The sequence below is a fragment of the Phoca vitulina genome, unplaced genomic scaffold (genome assembly GCF_004348235.1).
Source record: "Phoca vitulina isolate PV1807 unplaced genomic scaffold, GSC_HSeal_1.0 scaffold28, whole genome shotgun sequence".
In the NCBI taxonomy this organism is placed as follows: domain Eukaryota; kingdom Metazoa; phylum Chordata; class Mammalia; order Carnivora; family Phocidae; genus Phoca; species Phoca vitulina.
Genome location: NW_022589731.1, coordinates 22,861,157 through 22,876,172, shown reverse-complemented (window position 1 = coordinate 22,876,172; position 15,016 = coordinate 22,861,157). Strand labels below are relative to the sequence as shown.

Genomic DNA, 15,016 nt, shown 5'->3' with positions numbered 1-15,016 from the left:
ATTTGTAAACCATTAGCCACTCAACAGGGAGGAAGGAGAGGCGGCATAAAGACCTAATGCAAGAATGTTCAGAACCATTTCCATCAGAACGTTAAGGACAAATAAAGATGTACCCTCTCAAGTTATAATTTAAATAATGTGCAAACATGATCTAGTTTTGAGGAGGAAATTTGAAAGGTACACCTCTCTAGTAAGGTCTAAAAGTAAGGAGGTTGTCGACTTTGCTCTTTTCATTTCAAAGTGTCTTCAGCAAACGCTTAATCTTCTTAGCATTCCTTTTTGAACTGTTGTTAGGGTCGAGTCCTTAACAGGTAAAGCAAGTCTATGTTGTTGGTTGCTAGAACAACACTAGGAGGACAGGCCCTCATGTGTTAGGGATTCTAGTCCTGACATGGTAGGCTGAACTTGCTTCGAGGGCACGTGACAAAGAGTTATAAATTAATTGTGTGACGGAGGAAGTCCTTAGGAATACCGTGCCTGCCCCTTGTTTCTGCTGGTTGGCGGTCACCATGGCAACCCCTAACTGCAGACCAAAGTTCAGCCGCTGTAAATCTTTATGACCATACTCATAGTCCAATGTTCCTTGGGGCATTTTGTCCCTTGAAGAGCTAGCGTTTATATTTTACAAGAACCATTCATTCGGACTCCTTTTCTAAATACTGGACTCCAAATGATAAGGTCCAAACATAGTACAAAAAATCGTTGCTTTCTGTGTTAACCATAGGACCCCTACTTTCCTGAGAAGATGCCTACGACGAAGAAAACACTGATGTTCTTATTGAGCTTTTTCACAAGCTTTGGGGCGTTCATCGTAGTCTGCTCTATGCTTGGGACCCAAGAATGGGTCAGCAGCAGAATAGCCATCAGTGACTCTTCTTCAAACGGTAGTCTTGTCATCGTCTATGGACTCTTTCGTGGCAACAGTCGTCAGGAATTCAGTCATGGACTTGAGGAATCAAAGAAGGACTTTGGAGGTAAATGAGAAATTAATTTGAATGGGTATAGCGAGATTGCGTTAACTGGGTAAGACTCATGTCATCCTCTATTTAGGCCAAATAACTGTACAAAAATGATTTCCTTGTAAGCTCTGAGATGGCTTGTGGATATGAACATATATTTTTAATTTTGAAAATTCACCCACATTATTATTTTAGCTTCGTCGGTTCTGGTTGTGTCTGTTAGCACCCCAGTCTAAATAATTCTGGCAGAGGCTCTGTTGAAGCAGCATTCCCAAGTTTACTGACAAGTAAATAATTAAGTAGGTATGTCTAGCAGGAATATGGTATCCAACATAGGAGGATAGTAGGAACAGTATTTTTAGTTGTATCGGCTGCAGATGTTTATTCATTTTTTAAGATTTTATTTATGTATTTGAGAGAGAGAGAGAGAGAGTGAGAGAAAGACAGCATGAGTGGGGTGAGGGGCAAAGGGAGAAGCAGATTCCCTGCCAAGCAGGGAGCCCAACGTGGGGCTTAATCCCAGGACTCCAAGATCATGACCTGAGCAGAAGGCAGATGCTTAACTGACCGAGCCACCCAGGCACCCCTAAAAGCAACATTTGTAAATTATTTAGCACCTGGGATGGACTCTGCATCGAGCAGTGTTGCATGCAGGTAGACAGGCATTATCAGCCGTGACTCGGCCATTCCCCGCTGACTTAGAAATGTGCGTCATTTTCTACCTCATACAAATGTAGTATTTAGTTTGAGTTGAACCTTAAACCCTGAACAACGTAGTTCTATCTCCAAGTTATGAACTTTATCTCTTAGACATTAGCAAAAGCAATGTCTCTTCTAGTGGTCCAGTAACATTGCACGCCTCCTCCAGTCCCGGCCTCAGCATCTCAGGAAAATGAGGAATATTCCCTCTGCAGCAACCCGAAACTAAGACTTTCAAACACGCAGTCACACATTCAGTATGTGAATAGCATTTTCAAAACCAGAATGTGTACCAGTTCCTGAGCCTCCAGACACACTGAAAAATTTTTAAATATGAGATAACAGCCGGTGAATTTTTTGATTTTCATGCTGTCTGTTTGGAACCAGTTGGTTCCCATCTGAGAGACAGGGCTTCAGTGAGAGCCCTGATTACCTGTATCAGGAAAGCTGGGGAGGCCAGGGCAGGTCCGAGCCTGACTCTAAAGCCCTGTGTGAGGGAGGTGAGTGGGATGGCGTGGAGATCACAGGGAGAGGCGTAGTCTAGAACAACCCTGAGGGCACAGGGCCAAGTGGGCACCACGGCGCCATATGGCAGCGTGAAGGAGGCGCACTATTTGCATTTGTTTTGCCTGCGTCTCTGCTTTTATTCTCTGTAACCACAGAGCTATGGTCAACTTTCTCAAGTCACTGCCCAGCGTCCAGGTGCTGTAGAAGATCAGCTGCCCCCCAGTCAGAGAGGGTGCAGCACAATTGCTCTGGCTGATGTCTGCTGAGGGCCCCCCAGAGCCTAGGGGGTGTTCACTGCTGAGGGTTTTAGCGATCACTGGACTTGGAACATTTGTAAACGGTTCTCCAAGGTAGGGGAAAGTCACGTAACTAGAACGTATATCATGGCGTTCAGCTGTTGCAGACCCATGGATGTTTTCCCTTGAGAGCAGAACTGGAGACTGAGCATAGCTGCTGCCCAGCTGGTTTCTCGGGACCACATGGGGCTCATCTCAAATCAGAAACCAATTGCTGGCAGCAAAATAAAATCTGTATAAATGCCACTTCCTTCCCCAGCAGTGATGCATCAACTTTTCCATTTAAGACGTTAACATTATCAGCTTCTTGCCCAGGATGAGGTCACACTGAAAGTCTCCAAAGAGGGGTGAATATTGCAAAGCTCGCCTGTATTTCTGCCTAGGACTTATCACATTGTGCCAATTTGGGCTGTAGATTTTGAGATGACAACACAGTACGAAGTGACAATGGCTGATTTCAACATGCCAAAAGAATCCAGCCGCCAATAGGTCTACTGGTGGGGAAGATAATCCGTCAAGCCTGGCAAGGAAACTCTCCCATACGTGACTAAATTATGTGGCCGGCTCAGCCCAACAGGAGATCTACTAGCTTCATCTGGTGGCCTCTCGGTCTGTCCAATATCCAGATGAAAATTACAGTCCTTGTGTCCACCAGTAAGCACTTTGCTTTTGCTACTCCAAAAGTTCTGGATATTGAATTTCAGTCCAAAACACTTCCCCGAGCAGCTGCTCTGTGAGGGAGGGGCTGGGACACTGAGAGACACTGCGCGTGGCTCCTGGGCTTGGTGAAATCGCCATTGCTTCTATCTAGAGAAAGGCCCCCGTCAGTTAACTCAGGCAGTGCAGGTCGCTATGACAGCAAGAGGAAGTTGCACCCAATCTGCCCACCCGCACCCCTCCCCCAGGTCTCTTTTCTCCATCTACCCCGTTTGTTCTTAGGGGACTCAAAATTGCACCCTTCGGCCCAAGCTAAAAAATAATTAGAACAGTAAATCTACTGCAAAAATCAATTAATTGCAAGGAGACAAACCAATGAGGCTTATTTCTTCCTTAGTACTCCCCACCCCCCATATACTTACACTTTTCCGAGGAGAAGCGACTTACTATGTGTCCCCAGAGACATGGCCACGTTGGGTGATGGAGTTTAACAGGGCAGAAAATGCACTCCCCCTCCTTCTCTGTGAGAGAATCCAGATAAATTTCCCAGAGGCTGGGCATGACAGCTGCGACTTCTTGGAAGACCTCAAAGGCTCAGCTTGTCAGGGATATACTGTGGTCCATGGGTTGAGGAGTCTACTGGGTAAGGCTCCCTGATGACCAGGTGTCCGAGGAGAGGGTGCGGGCAGTTCCTGACCACCCACAAAACCATGGGCTCTCCCTCAAGGTCTGAGGACTGATGCGAAAGCAGAGCTAGGAAGACCCTATGGCAAGGGGCTCCTGAAGGGTTAAATCTCCATGCACAGAAAGCCCGATGTCCACATGACCCATTTCTGTGCACTGCCCACCGCCCCCAGCACATTTTCTGCCTCCCAGCTGTGGGAGCGATGGCCTCTTTCCTGAGGTTGCCAGAATCCGGGCAATTAGTTCCAATTGTGAGGTGGTTTTCCTGATTCCAACGCTTGGCCCTGAAAAAGAAGAGGAAAGAACGGAATGTATTTGCTAATTTTGTAGGCCGAGAGGAGCTGTCAGATGCTGGGGGTGGTTATTCTATTTCATTCTTGCCAACTTTCCCTGAATTTCCAGCTTTCATTGTCTGAGTTCTGAGCCAGGAGGGGGCTGAGAGATATGGCTGTCATACCTATGTGGCAGGAAATTCAGATGCTGAAATAGAATTTTAAAAGATGGCAGTTAAAATTAAGATAAATTGTTCCATTAATACAAAGAAAAGTATGAGTCAGTAGGCTCTAAATTGATGCCCTTTTGAAAAATCGTGTCTGTTAGATCTTACCAACAGTCAAAAACAAAGCCTAACCTAATTGTCACTTTCTAGTTTACTCTGAAAAAGTAGAACATTCACCATTTGCAAATGAACATCCATTTACAGCTTTTAATAAGTGTATAAAGCAGAAATACTCTCCAGGGCACGCCAGAGGTGACATTCTCCCCCACACTGAAATGTCTATTTTTTAGTTAAGTATCCAAATTATTTCTTATTGGCTAAACGCAGAGTTTATTTAGTCCCCAGCAAATTTCTGATTAGAGCTTCAGGCTTCCTCCTTGTGGCCTGGGAGGAGCAGGGTGATTGGGATGGGAAGCAATTCTTCCTCAGGGTGAGAGTTGGAAACTCCCTAGCATTCGACCCTGCACCTCCGAACAGGTGCATCCTACTTCCCGTTTTTCCCTAGTCCTACTCCTGTGTCATCATCCACTCGTTTCAAGACAGATGCGCGCTACATTAGAACCATGAGAATCCCCCGACCCCTGCATCTCCACGGGGAGAGTCTCAGCCTGAGCTCAGGGCCTTCAGAACGGCCCAGCCCATGCGGTTCCCCAGAGGGTAGGGGGCTCATGGGACCCCAGCCATCCCCCGACCAGGCCATAGGAGGTGGCAGGCAGGACCACATGTTTTATTTAACCTACGCCATTACAGTTCTCCCGCGGGATGGATCCCACAGAGGGCTCTGCTGAGGACTTGGCCCAGCCTGGGGGTCATTAGCAGAAGTTGTGAAACCGTCCAGTCACCGCTGGGTCCCTGTGAGCTGAACTTTGCTCCAGGCCCGCCTCTCACCGAGGAGCAAAATGTTCTCGGGCCAAGGGCGGTGACGTCATCGGGTCCATACTGCTGGGCTCACAGCTCCCCTCTTCTGGCCTCTGTGTTCTCCCAGGGGGTTCCCAGGGATGCGTGGCCGCGCCTGCATGGGGCAGCTGCAGGTCTCGACTCTGCTCCTCTTTCCACCAGTTTGGTTTCTGTAGCCTCTCGCTGTGCACTGTCCAGCGGCAGGAAACCTGCCTCCTTCCTAGAGTACTGCCGATTAAAAATAAAAATCAGAATTAACAATCTAGATGCTCAGAACTGGAGAGAGGAGAGATCCGGTATAGGTGGTCCCCGCTCTGAGCCGGCGGGGGGCGGGGGGCGGGGGGGCTGTGCCTCTCTGGCCAATGTGCTGTGGGGCTTTGGAGTCAGGGTCAAGTGTGTACAGAGCAGGGGCCAGGCGGGCAGGAGCTTTGGAATCACGCCTTACGAAGAACATGCTGGAGATGTGGGCTATTAATCACCTTGGGGTTTATGTCTCTCTTCAATGACGAGAGAGGCTGCCAGACAGAGAGGAACGAGTAGATTCTGAGTTGCTCCAGAGGAAGCAGAAGGACTCCGGGCAAAGGTCATAGAGACGCATGTTTGGGCCCAACACAATGAAGAGCTTTTATTTATTTATTTGTGCGTTGTCGTTTTTTTTAAGTCTAAATTTTAGTTAGTTAACATACAGAGCAATGTCGGTTTCTGGAGTAGAACTCAGTGATTCATCACTTCCCTACGACACCAGTGAAGAGCTTTTAAATAATGAAGGCGACACGGCATGAAAAGGACCACCTTGCAAAGAGTGAGCCCCTTGCTGCCAGGACACACGTCAGGAGCAGGCTTGGCTGCTCCTTCCCTGGCACGCACCACGTCCTGGGGCCCCTCCAGTTCTCAGGGATCTCGCTTTTTGGAGCACTCTGGTTCAGAGAGCGAGATAAGGAGCCCCCAAGCCCTCAAATGATATCTTTCCTGGCTTTTCTGGTTTCTGTTCTTGAAAGCTGCTGTGTGACAAGGCTGGGAGTGGCTCCCCGCTCTCTCCCAGGGGCCTGGGAAACAGGAATGGAAAGAAGAAGGTTTTTACTTTCTCTTACCAGACCTCCCCCACCCATCATGGTTCTTACATCTCACAATTCCCAATGACTTTGTTGGCATCTTACAATGAACTCTGAAATCTTTTTCCCAGATTACTTTTTCTGTATATCATTGTGGCTTTCATAGAACATCCTGGTAAACACTTTATTTAATGTGGTGGCCATCACCTAAGGCCCTAAAACACACCCGCAGCCTTTGGGGATGTTTTATAAATGCGTGGCTGGAGTTACAGGTAAGTGTGGGGACAGCATGCCTCTGGGGTCTGGTCATTTTGTGTTGTAAACAAATGAGCGAGCAGGGGAAACAGATTCATGGGGACAGTGGCTGGTTGTGGTTAGAAACAGGAGGATGGCAAAAGCAGGAACTCATGGCTAATGGCCCAGGGCATCTGTGTTTCATTTGGCACGAATGCATATCCATGTCTGGAGCTCCTTTGCACTTAAGAAAAATGCACATTTTATAAAATGTTGTGTGAGCTCAGAGGAATTGAGCTTGGGAAGAATTCTGATGGCTTACCCAGGGGTCACCTTTTGCATTTAAGCCACATGGGCACCGGGTCCTCTCTAGCTCCAGGGAAGTGACGTCGAGAAGTGTGGCCGACACCTCGGTTGTACCCACAGCAGTCTTCTGCTTGTCCCCAAGGCCATCTTTGCCTCCCAGCTACCTGGTCACCTCCATCAGCCCCTCCCCTCCTGGCCTTCTGTGTAATGGGCTCACCTCCGAAATCTCTGGGTGTGCCAGATCCTCTCGGTCACAGGTTTTCAGTAAGTGTCCCCAAGCGGAAGCATAGTAGTGCTCCGAGCAAGAGAACACCGTCCATGAGGAGGTGATGCCCGCTGTCAGGCATCTGAGGCCGGAATGCCCAGAGGAGGGGTATCCAGCCCTGCCGCAGCTTATCAAGGAGGGCACCCTCTTTTCTCGGGGAAATTAAAATTGGGCTGGATAGCCAGTTATCCAAAGTCCTGTGGTTGCACACATGCGAGCAGGCAATGAGGATCCCGAGGAGCCACCCCTTCCTGCTGGCGCACACCTGAGAGGTGCCCCTGCAATTCCTCCCCCCAGTGCCCGAGAGGAGAGAGTGCGGGGGACTGCCAGGGTGTGGGTGGTGTAGCCCTCGGGTCTACGGCTGGTGTTTGCTTTTTGTGCGATGTGCTTACCACACACTGCTTTAGTTTTAGAGAAATTGAACAATTCTTCCCAAAGAATGCTGCATTTGGTGGTTATCCTGTTCCTGGTCCTCAGCCTGTGCACTTCGCTGCTCAGCTCTGGGCTCACCTTCTACAACAGCATCAGCAGCCCCTATCAGACGTTCTTGGGGCCCGTGGGCGTGTACACCGGGAGTGGACTTGGTGGTGAGTATCCCCGGGGACACCGGGCGCTCTGCTGGCTGGCAAGCACGACCTCTGTGTCTCTGTCTCTCTGGTGCTCCGTCCCACGCAAGAACACACGCGATCCCAGGGGACCCATGGAAATTAGGCAGACCTAGTATGTGCCAAGCTGTGTGCTGGGGCCCGGGGTTTGTATTTGTAAACCTACAGAATTTATGAAGCATCTTGGAAATAAAATTGTTTTAAATGCCCTGGTAGAGAGACAAGGAGTGACATGTGGACAGGGTGTTAGCTGTTGAAATATGTAACATAAGCCAGTCTTTGCTATTGAGTATCAAACGTAAGGAGTTAAACACAATGCTCCTAAATGGACAAAACAGACTGTTGACAACAAAACTCCTGCTATGTGCTTAACTCCGAATTAGGTTCCATATAACATACGGAAGTACACACACACACACACACACACGTACACACACACACGTGTGTGCACATGCATGCACACATTTATGTACTCTCCTCACCTCCAAATAACAGTCAGTGTGGGCTAAAATCCAAACATGACACATCTGTATGACTGTCCCACAGAGGACCACAAAGAAGGTCATTTAGAGACTCTGGGGTCAACACCCTTCTTGTGGGTGACCTGTGAGCTCCCGGTGATTCTGTAGGGTGTGGCTAGGTCACTTTGTGTATTGTCAACGTTGGGGTCGGGGTGCAGCTCAGATGGGAAGCAGATCCCAGCTTCGGTCACAGTATGTGTGGCTCTCACTGGGGCTTCTCGAGGCTCGGCAGCCACTGCGAATGCCCAGGACGGCTACCAGCCGGCCCATGCCGTCTGAACTCTGATTCCCTTTGGTGCTTGTCTCTTGATTTTCCCAATGCTCTCTCTGGTGTTAAGCAGCGAGCTGGTCCCCTTAGAGGCAGGATGGCTGCCAGCAACCCCAGGAGAAAGGACCTCTTTTCCCCCAAATCTGACTCTCCCTAAAATGTTCCTTCCCCACCCCTGGAGCAATCTCCACGGCCACCAGTGGAGTTGAACTCACCAGCTGACCCACCCAATGGCTGGGACACCTGATCCCTTGGGGCTGGGGCTGGGGGCAGCTCCAAGAGGAAAATCAGGTGCCAGTTCCAAAGGAGGTTTGGATGTGGGGCCGCAGGGACAAGACGGGGACCACGTCGCCATGCTACGGCCCATGGGGCTCAAAGCCCATTGCTTCGTAAAGCCTGTTTCTGCAAGGTTGGAGTTTCCAGCTCTTTGTCTCCACAGTTGAGGATAAGCTGACTTTGCACCTGGCAGAGGCCGATGCGTGTTTGTGGAGGAAAACATGAAAAACACAGGGCCCGCGGCCTTCCCCTCAAGCCCCGCGTACTTCTAACAACAAAGAATCCTCTGACAGGGAGAGAGCTCCTGCGGCATTCCTTTCCCGCTTGGGGCAAGTTCTAACACACAGAAGGGGCTGTCAGGTGGGCAGAGAAACAACCCGAGACATGGATGTGTAAGGAGGAGGTCTGCATTCTGGCAGGGGTCACAGGGAGATCTTTGTGGCTTCGGGTTTCACGTCCGGCCTCCTCTGAATGCCCCTCCTGGCCTCTTGATCCCAGTGCTCTGGGGAGCCAATCTTTGGCCCTGAGTTTGCCTCTGGGGACTCCCAATCTTCACATGAGCTTTGAGTGTGCAGAACGTAGTGGAAACTCTAGGTGAAGCTCGGCCTGCAGAAGGCTTTTATGCACAAACATGCCATTGACATATCCTTGCTTTGGGTCATCTTGGCAGGAGACTTGGTCCCCTTGGTCTCTTGAGCCAGAGGGAAGTGCCGCAAATCCCCATTGAGGCTGGATTTGAACAAACTCCCCTTGGCTGCAAGGAAGAGGACCTGGGCTTCCTAGCGTGGTTTGTGACTCAGAAGGAACAGGAGCAGATTCTGCTTGGAGGAAAACACAGCAGCATCACAACCTCCCAGGCTCCTGTGCCCTCTGACCCCAGCCTGCCCTTCGCCCCACAGCGGCCTGGCATGGCCCGACCCTGACCACAGGGGATATAACTGTGGACTGAGAGAATGTCGGGGCCTGACAGAACTTTGCAGATTGTTTGATCCTCAGCCCCGGAGCCCAGAGAGCAGAAAGTGATGGGGCAGGTCACATGGCCTGGTGGGGACAGGCCAGGCCTGGAGCTCCCCCTGCTACCACAGGGCCCCCTTCACCCCTCTGCAAATCTCCTGCCCCAGAGAGCCGGGGACGCAGACAGGGAGCGGCAGCTCCTTCCTGCCGGGGCTCAGGTCTGCACATGTCAGCAGCCGCCCCTTCCCGATTCAAATCAAAGCCAAGCCCGTCCCACTGCAGAGAAAAGTGTGTGACCCTGTGTTCACCCTGCCTCTTTGTGACTAAGCTTTTATAAGAAATTTCACAAGGGCATAATGAAGGATAATTAGGGAGTGTGAGACGCGTAGAGCTTCAGAGGAGGGGCCTCCTGTATGTCCAAATTACTGAGAAGTAAAACCATCACGCTGAGCATGAAAGTCCATCATCAAGGACAGTCCAAGCGTTCTCCTCACACAAAAGCCCTCGAGTCAGGGCCTTTGGAGGACTGGGAAAAGTTTCTGGGTGTGGGCTACGGCCAGGACACATTGACCCCAGAACGTCTGTCTAGTTGTGGGTAAATATTCTCAGAGATGGGCAACCGTCCCCTCCGTCAGTCTCGGAACATTCCATCAGCTCAGAGAGCATCCCGCACCCTCTGGCCTCTGCCACCTCCGCACTCCCAGCCCAGCCCCATTCCAACCAACCAGGAATCTACTCTTGCCTTGGTCAGGCTGATCCCCTTTGGAAGGTGAAGAATGAGGTCCAGAGAAGCACACAAATCACCCGGGGCTGCGTGGCTGGAGCCTTGGAACCTGGCTCTCTCTGACTCCAGGACTCTGTTCTTCAACTGGGCCAAGGTGGTTGTCCAAAGTCACTACCAAGACACACTCTCCAGGGGAGGACATTTGTGAAGAATAAAAAAGGGAAGAGAAGACCATTAACAAGTTCTCTTCTCACATGAGTTTAGCCAGGAGACCCTTCCTGGTTAAACACCATACTCCACTGCGAGCAGAATGAAAGCCCAGGCTCTGAGCCAGTGTCTGAGGCTCTCCGGGGTGGTCTCCTCCTCTGTAGTCGGTGCTCAGGACCCTCAGAGCAGCTCCCCATGGGCTGGGTCCTGTCTCGAGGTCCCGGGGGCTCTGGGCTCCCTGGCCCCCGTGTGTCTTCGTGTAGACTGCCTCTTCTGTTTGCAATGCTCCGTCCTTCGAGTCCTTGTCATCCATCCAGTCCTCTCTAGAAAGCTTGACTCTCCTGCCTGCTCATTCTCTGGTTCATTCCACATATCTCTGCCTGCACCGGCCAAGGGAGGGGTCCTCAACAGGCCCTTTGGAAAGGACTTGAACCGAATTTTCGCCCTTGGCCGGACGCGGCCCTCAGTCTTTAGCGGTTCGTGCCTAGAATCTAGCTCAGGTCTTACACTTCTTTTACATTCCAGTACCTAGAAGACTGTAAGCCCCCCCTCCCCGTGTACATATTCCATACATGCGCACAGAGCACAGGTTCCATTAAGAAAGAAAGTGACATTTAAAAAGGTATCACCGTATCATTTATGAGACTGAATCTTCTTTCCAGCCTTCTTCGTTTTCGTGACCATGATACTGTTTGTGGGGAACACACAACCCAACCATCTCTCGGAAGGCCTGGCCCAGACGCTGTACCAGCAGTACCCAGCAGCTGCCTACAGAGGAACGACCCACAGCTACGGTTACTCGTTTTGGCTAGCGCTGCTTGTCATCCTTCTAAGTATTGTCTCTGTGGTCATCATTGTTTTCTACCAGAAGGCCAGATACCAGCGAAAGCAGGAGCAGAGAAAGCCCATGGAATACGCTCCAAGAGATGGAATTTTATTCTGAATTCGATGTTATATTATTTTGTTATTAGGTCTATTCTATTGTACGTCAGCTCCCAAGCAGTGACTGGCTCACTTGTCTGGGCAAGCAGCAAGGTTAAGTGCGGCTCTGGCTGACTGTCATTTTGTGATAGTTTTGTATCTCATGACACTCCATGAATGATGTCACATTGCAAAGGGTTCTTCCCACTAAGGTGGGGACGATGAAGGGGAAATCTCTCCAGTCCATGCAGTGTTCAAAGTGGTAGAATGATTACGAGACTATGGACCCTCCCGACCCGGTCTCACTCTCTAAGACAATAAAGGTTTGTGGTATGTACTTTTCCTTTAAGTAGCTCAAAGTACGTTAGCACCTGGGATCTCCTTCTCCTTAGGAGGGACCAGGTATTTTTATTCCATTGTATGATTGAAGACTTCCAGGTACAGAGAGATTCAGAACTCGTCTTTCCAGGACCAGGTATTGGAGGCAAAAGGTGGGCAAAAGTTTGGAATAAATGCCCTGGTCCTGTGGACCCCTGGTTGCTGACATAATTCAAACCCAGTGGTGGGTAGAAGTGCTGATATATGACCTTCAGACCCATTTTTGAGGTTCCAAGGGGCAGTTTTTGTATGGAAGAGACTAGGAAGTGAGAAGATTTAAGAAAGATAAAAATTATAGTTCTATAGCCTCCACACTAGGGAGGCCAAATGTATTTTTGGTTTAAAAGGATTGTGGTGAATTAGTCAAAAGGGAAATGTAACTTTGCAAGAAGTTCTAGGAACCAACCCTTTGCTGTTGACACAGTATAGTTGGTCGGATGTGAGTGGATCAGCCATCAGCGGATTCCGGCCCAGCCAGAGGGTAAGAAATGGCCTAGAGCACTGGGCTTGCAGGCATTTCCAGAGTGAAGTCTGGGCAGATGGAGAACACAGATGTTGGGTTGCCCTCTAAGACCGGGTGGGTAAAATTGGTTCACAGACTCAAAAGAACACAATGGGCCACCAGGAAATTTTTGAAAAGATTCAGAATGGATTAGACCCACTTTGCCAGTAGGATATTATTCCAGAACATCCCTTTGAAGATCTTTTGGGCTTGAATATCCCACAAGTCAGCCAGGTTTCACATTGACAGGATTCTGAAATAATGACCTGACATGTCTTGATCGAACCAAAGTCAAATGGAGCAGAAATTTAGTGTAATTTACACTCTTAGTGTAATTTACAAAGCAGCAACTCTTTGGACAGAAAGATCTGCTTTATGAAGCTATTAGGGATTCACGACCTTCTTATCTACTATTTTTTAACAATCTTAGAGTTAATATATTTCATTCAAGAAATGCCCATTGAATACCTATGATGCGATTAGCAGTGTGCTAACGCGGGTACCTGCCACGGCAGAGCTTACCGTGGAGAAGTCAAGACAGGCATTCCAAGAGCAGCTGTTAAATTTCACATAAAACAGGGACATAGTCACCAGACTGTGCTCATCCTCTGAAGGTCAGTCCTCTATAACCATCCACCCCAAAGTCAAGGTTACTCTAACAAATTAACTTACTGTGAAACTTTGAACATATTAAAATTATGATTCTCAACAGTGAAAAAAGTTCTAAATTCTTAGACGCTAAAAACATTTATGTTCTTCGAAGTTTGCATTTTATATCAGATTTTGATAATGTGGACAAGTAATGGAAAAAGAAACGGGTATGGGTGACAAATCCATGCAAATGATCGCTGAGTAGGCAGGCGCTCACACCCCGTGTTAGTGCAAAGGACACTACAGGATATAAAGACCGCGGGTACTTATCTCAGAGTTTGAGCAGCACCTGGTTTCTTTAGGGTACAAACTATCTGTATCCTTATATCACAGATGACCTTTAAGGAACCATTCAGAACAGGAATCTGATATGGGGAAGTACGTTTCACAGTTCTGGAGATGAACAGCTTGACTCTCTCTTACTGTGTCTGAAGGTAGAAGCTAATGACACTGTGTGTGTGTGTATTCCTTAGAAATCCTGTTAAGGAAGAACAAAGTTTGCAGACCACTCACAGACGTAGATGTGATTTGCTGTTTTAAAATTACTTCATAAACATGCATTACATTTGTTGTAGTGGAACCACATGAAACACCATTTTCGAAGTCTGAGCTATTCTGTGGAATTAGAAGTTTGAGCGGTCATAATACGACCCCTTAATTAGCCCATGTGGTCCTATTTACGATGAGCTGGGTGACAAGTTCATCCACATTTGCAAAATAAACAAATCATATAGAATATCGTACTCTTCAATTTTACAAGAACACAGGGTCTATGATGATAATTTTAGGGAAATTCGTTCTTTACACTAATGTCAAAGTGATTAGTGCCCCCCTCCCTCCCCAGTGAGTTGATGTTTGCAAAGCACAATGGGAGCCAGGGATACCCTCCAGGTAAGCTTTGTTATCACTATTATAATTTTATTTGATCATCTCAACAAACCCTGTGGATTAAGCAGGGCAGGAAGAATTGTCTCCTTGGATATGACACTTTTCAGGGTCTCCATAGCGCTCCAGCAGCCAGCCCCGCACGGCCATACCGTAGTGGTACTCCTGTGAATGCCACATGGCCATATATATAGGCAGACCTACCAGCGGCCTTGCGTCCTCTGGGGCAGCTCGGGCTCTTGGAAGCCCCGGGAGCGTGCAGATGCTGCGGAGGGCAGGCAGGCGCCAAGCAAGCTCCGGAGCGGGCTCTCCTGCCTGTACCTCGCCCGCCCAGTGACCCTCTCCCTCCTTCACTGAAACCCGCCACCGAGTGCAGACGGGGAGCCGGGTTCTTAGTTGCCTGATCCGATGTCTTTCTGCAGCCTGAATAAGGATGTGGGCACAGTTGCCTGATCCGATGTCTTTCTGCAGCCTGAATAAGGATGTGGGCATGGCGTGTGTGGAACAGATGGTTCAGAGGCAGGAGCCTTTCTGATTCTGAAATTGCAGCTCAGAGAGACTGGTCCTTCGTCCCTGAGCCACACTGTGCTCTCCTGACCTCAGCACCCCGCACCCCCCCACCCCTGTGCGGGGGCGGTGGGCACATCAATCCTTCAGCCCGGGGTGTGGAAGGCAGATTCCCTCCAGAGCAGCCCTGTTCCCCGTCCTCACCCCCAAACGCCCCACCACCCGGGACGCTGAGATGCAGCTGGAGGCTCCATTTGCAAACTGCTCTGGGATCTCAGAGCCGGCCATGTCACGGCTCCTTCTGAGCCTCTGTTTGCTTTCTCATGACTAAAAAATAAAACGTAGATAATAGAAATGACAATTAGTGTAGGAGAGAGAGGGAATTCTGGAGTCAGGCTGCCCGGGGTGGAGAAGCTACTTAACCTCCGAGAGCCTCATTGTAATCACCCGTGAGGTGGGTTGACAAAAGCAGGATTGGCTCTCAGGTTATGGGAAGGGACCCTGCCGAGGCGAGCAAAGGGCTCCTGGCCCTTGAGACCCGGCGGCCACCCTCCTCTGTCAC

General features: G+C 49.4%; 1 protein-coding gene across 1 annotated transcript; it reads left to right on the top strand.

Moving 5' to 3' along the window:
- The first annotated feature begins 500 nt into the window (after positions 1–500).
- CLRN3 (clarin 3) lies at positions 501–11,801 on the top strand. Its single transcript, XM_032422967.1, has 3 exons — positions 501–974; positions 7,463–7,642; positions 11,273–11,801. Exons 1-3 carry the CDS (start codon positions 746–748, stop codon positions 11,551–11,553), a joined length of 690 nt encoding a protein of 229 aa, XP_032278858.1. The 5' UTR covers positions 501–745; the 3' UTR covers positions 11,554–11,801.
- The last annotated feature ends 3,215 nt before the right edge of the window (positions 11,802–15,016 follow it).

What these genes read in the sequence shown, in the direction of transcription:
- CLRN3 (XM_032422967.1), top strand. Translation starts at nt 746, where the DNA reads ATGCCTACGACGAAGAAAACACTGATGTTCTTATTGAGCTTTTTCACA. An exon ending in ATCAAAGAAGGACTTTGGAG is followed by an intron (nt 975 to 7,462) that starts GTAAATGAGAAA and finishes ACACTGCTTTAG; the next exon opens with TTTTAGAGAAATTGAACAAT. An exon ending in CACCGGGAGTGGACTTGGTG is followed by an intron (nt 7,643 to 11,272) that starts GTGAGTATCCCC and finishes TCTTCTTTCCAG; the next exon opens with CCTTCTTCGTTTTCGTGACC.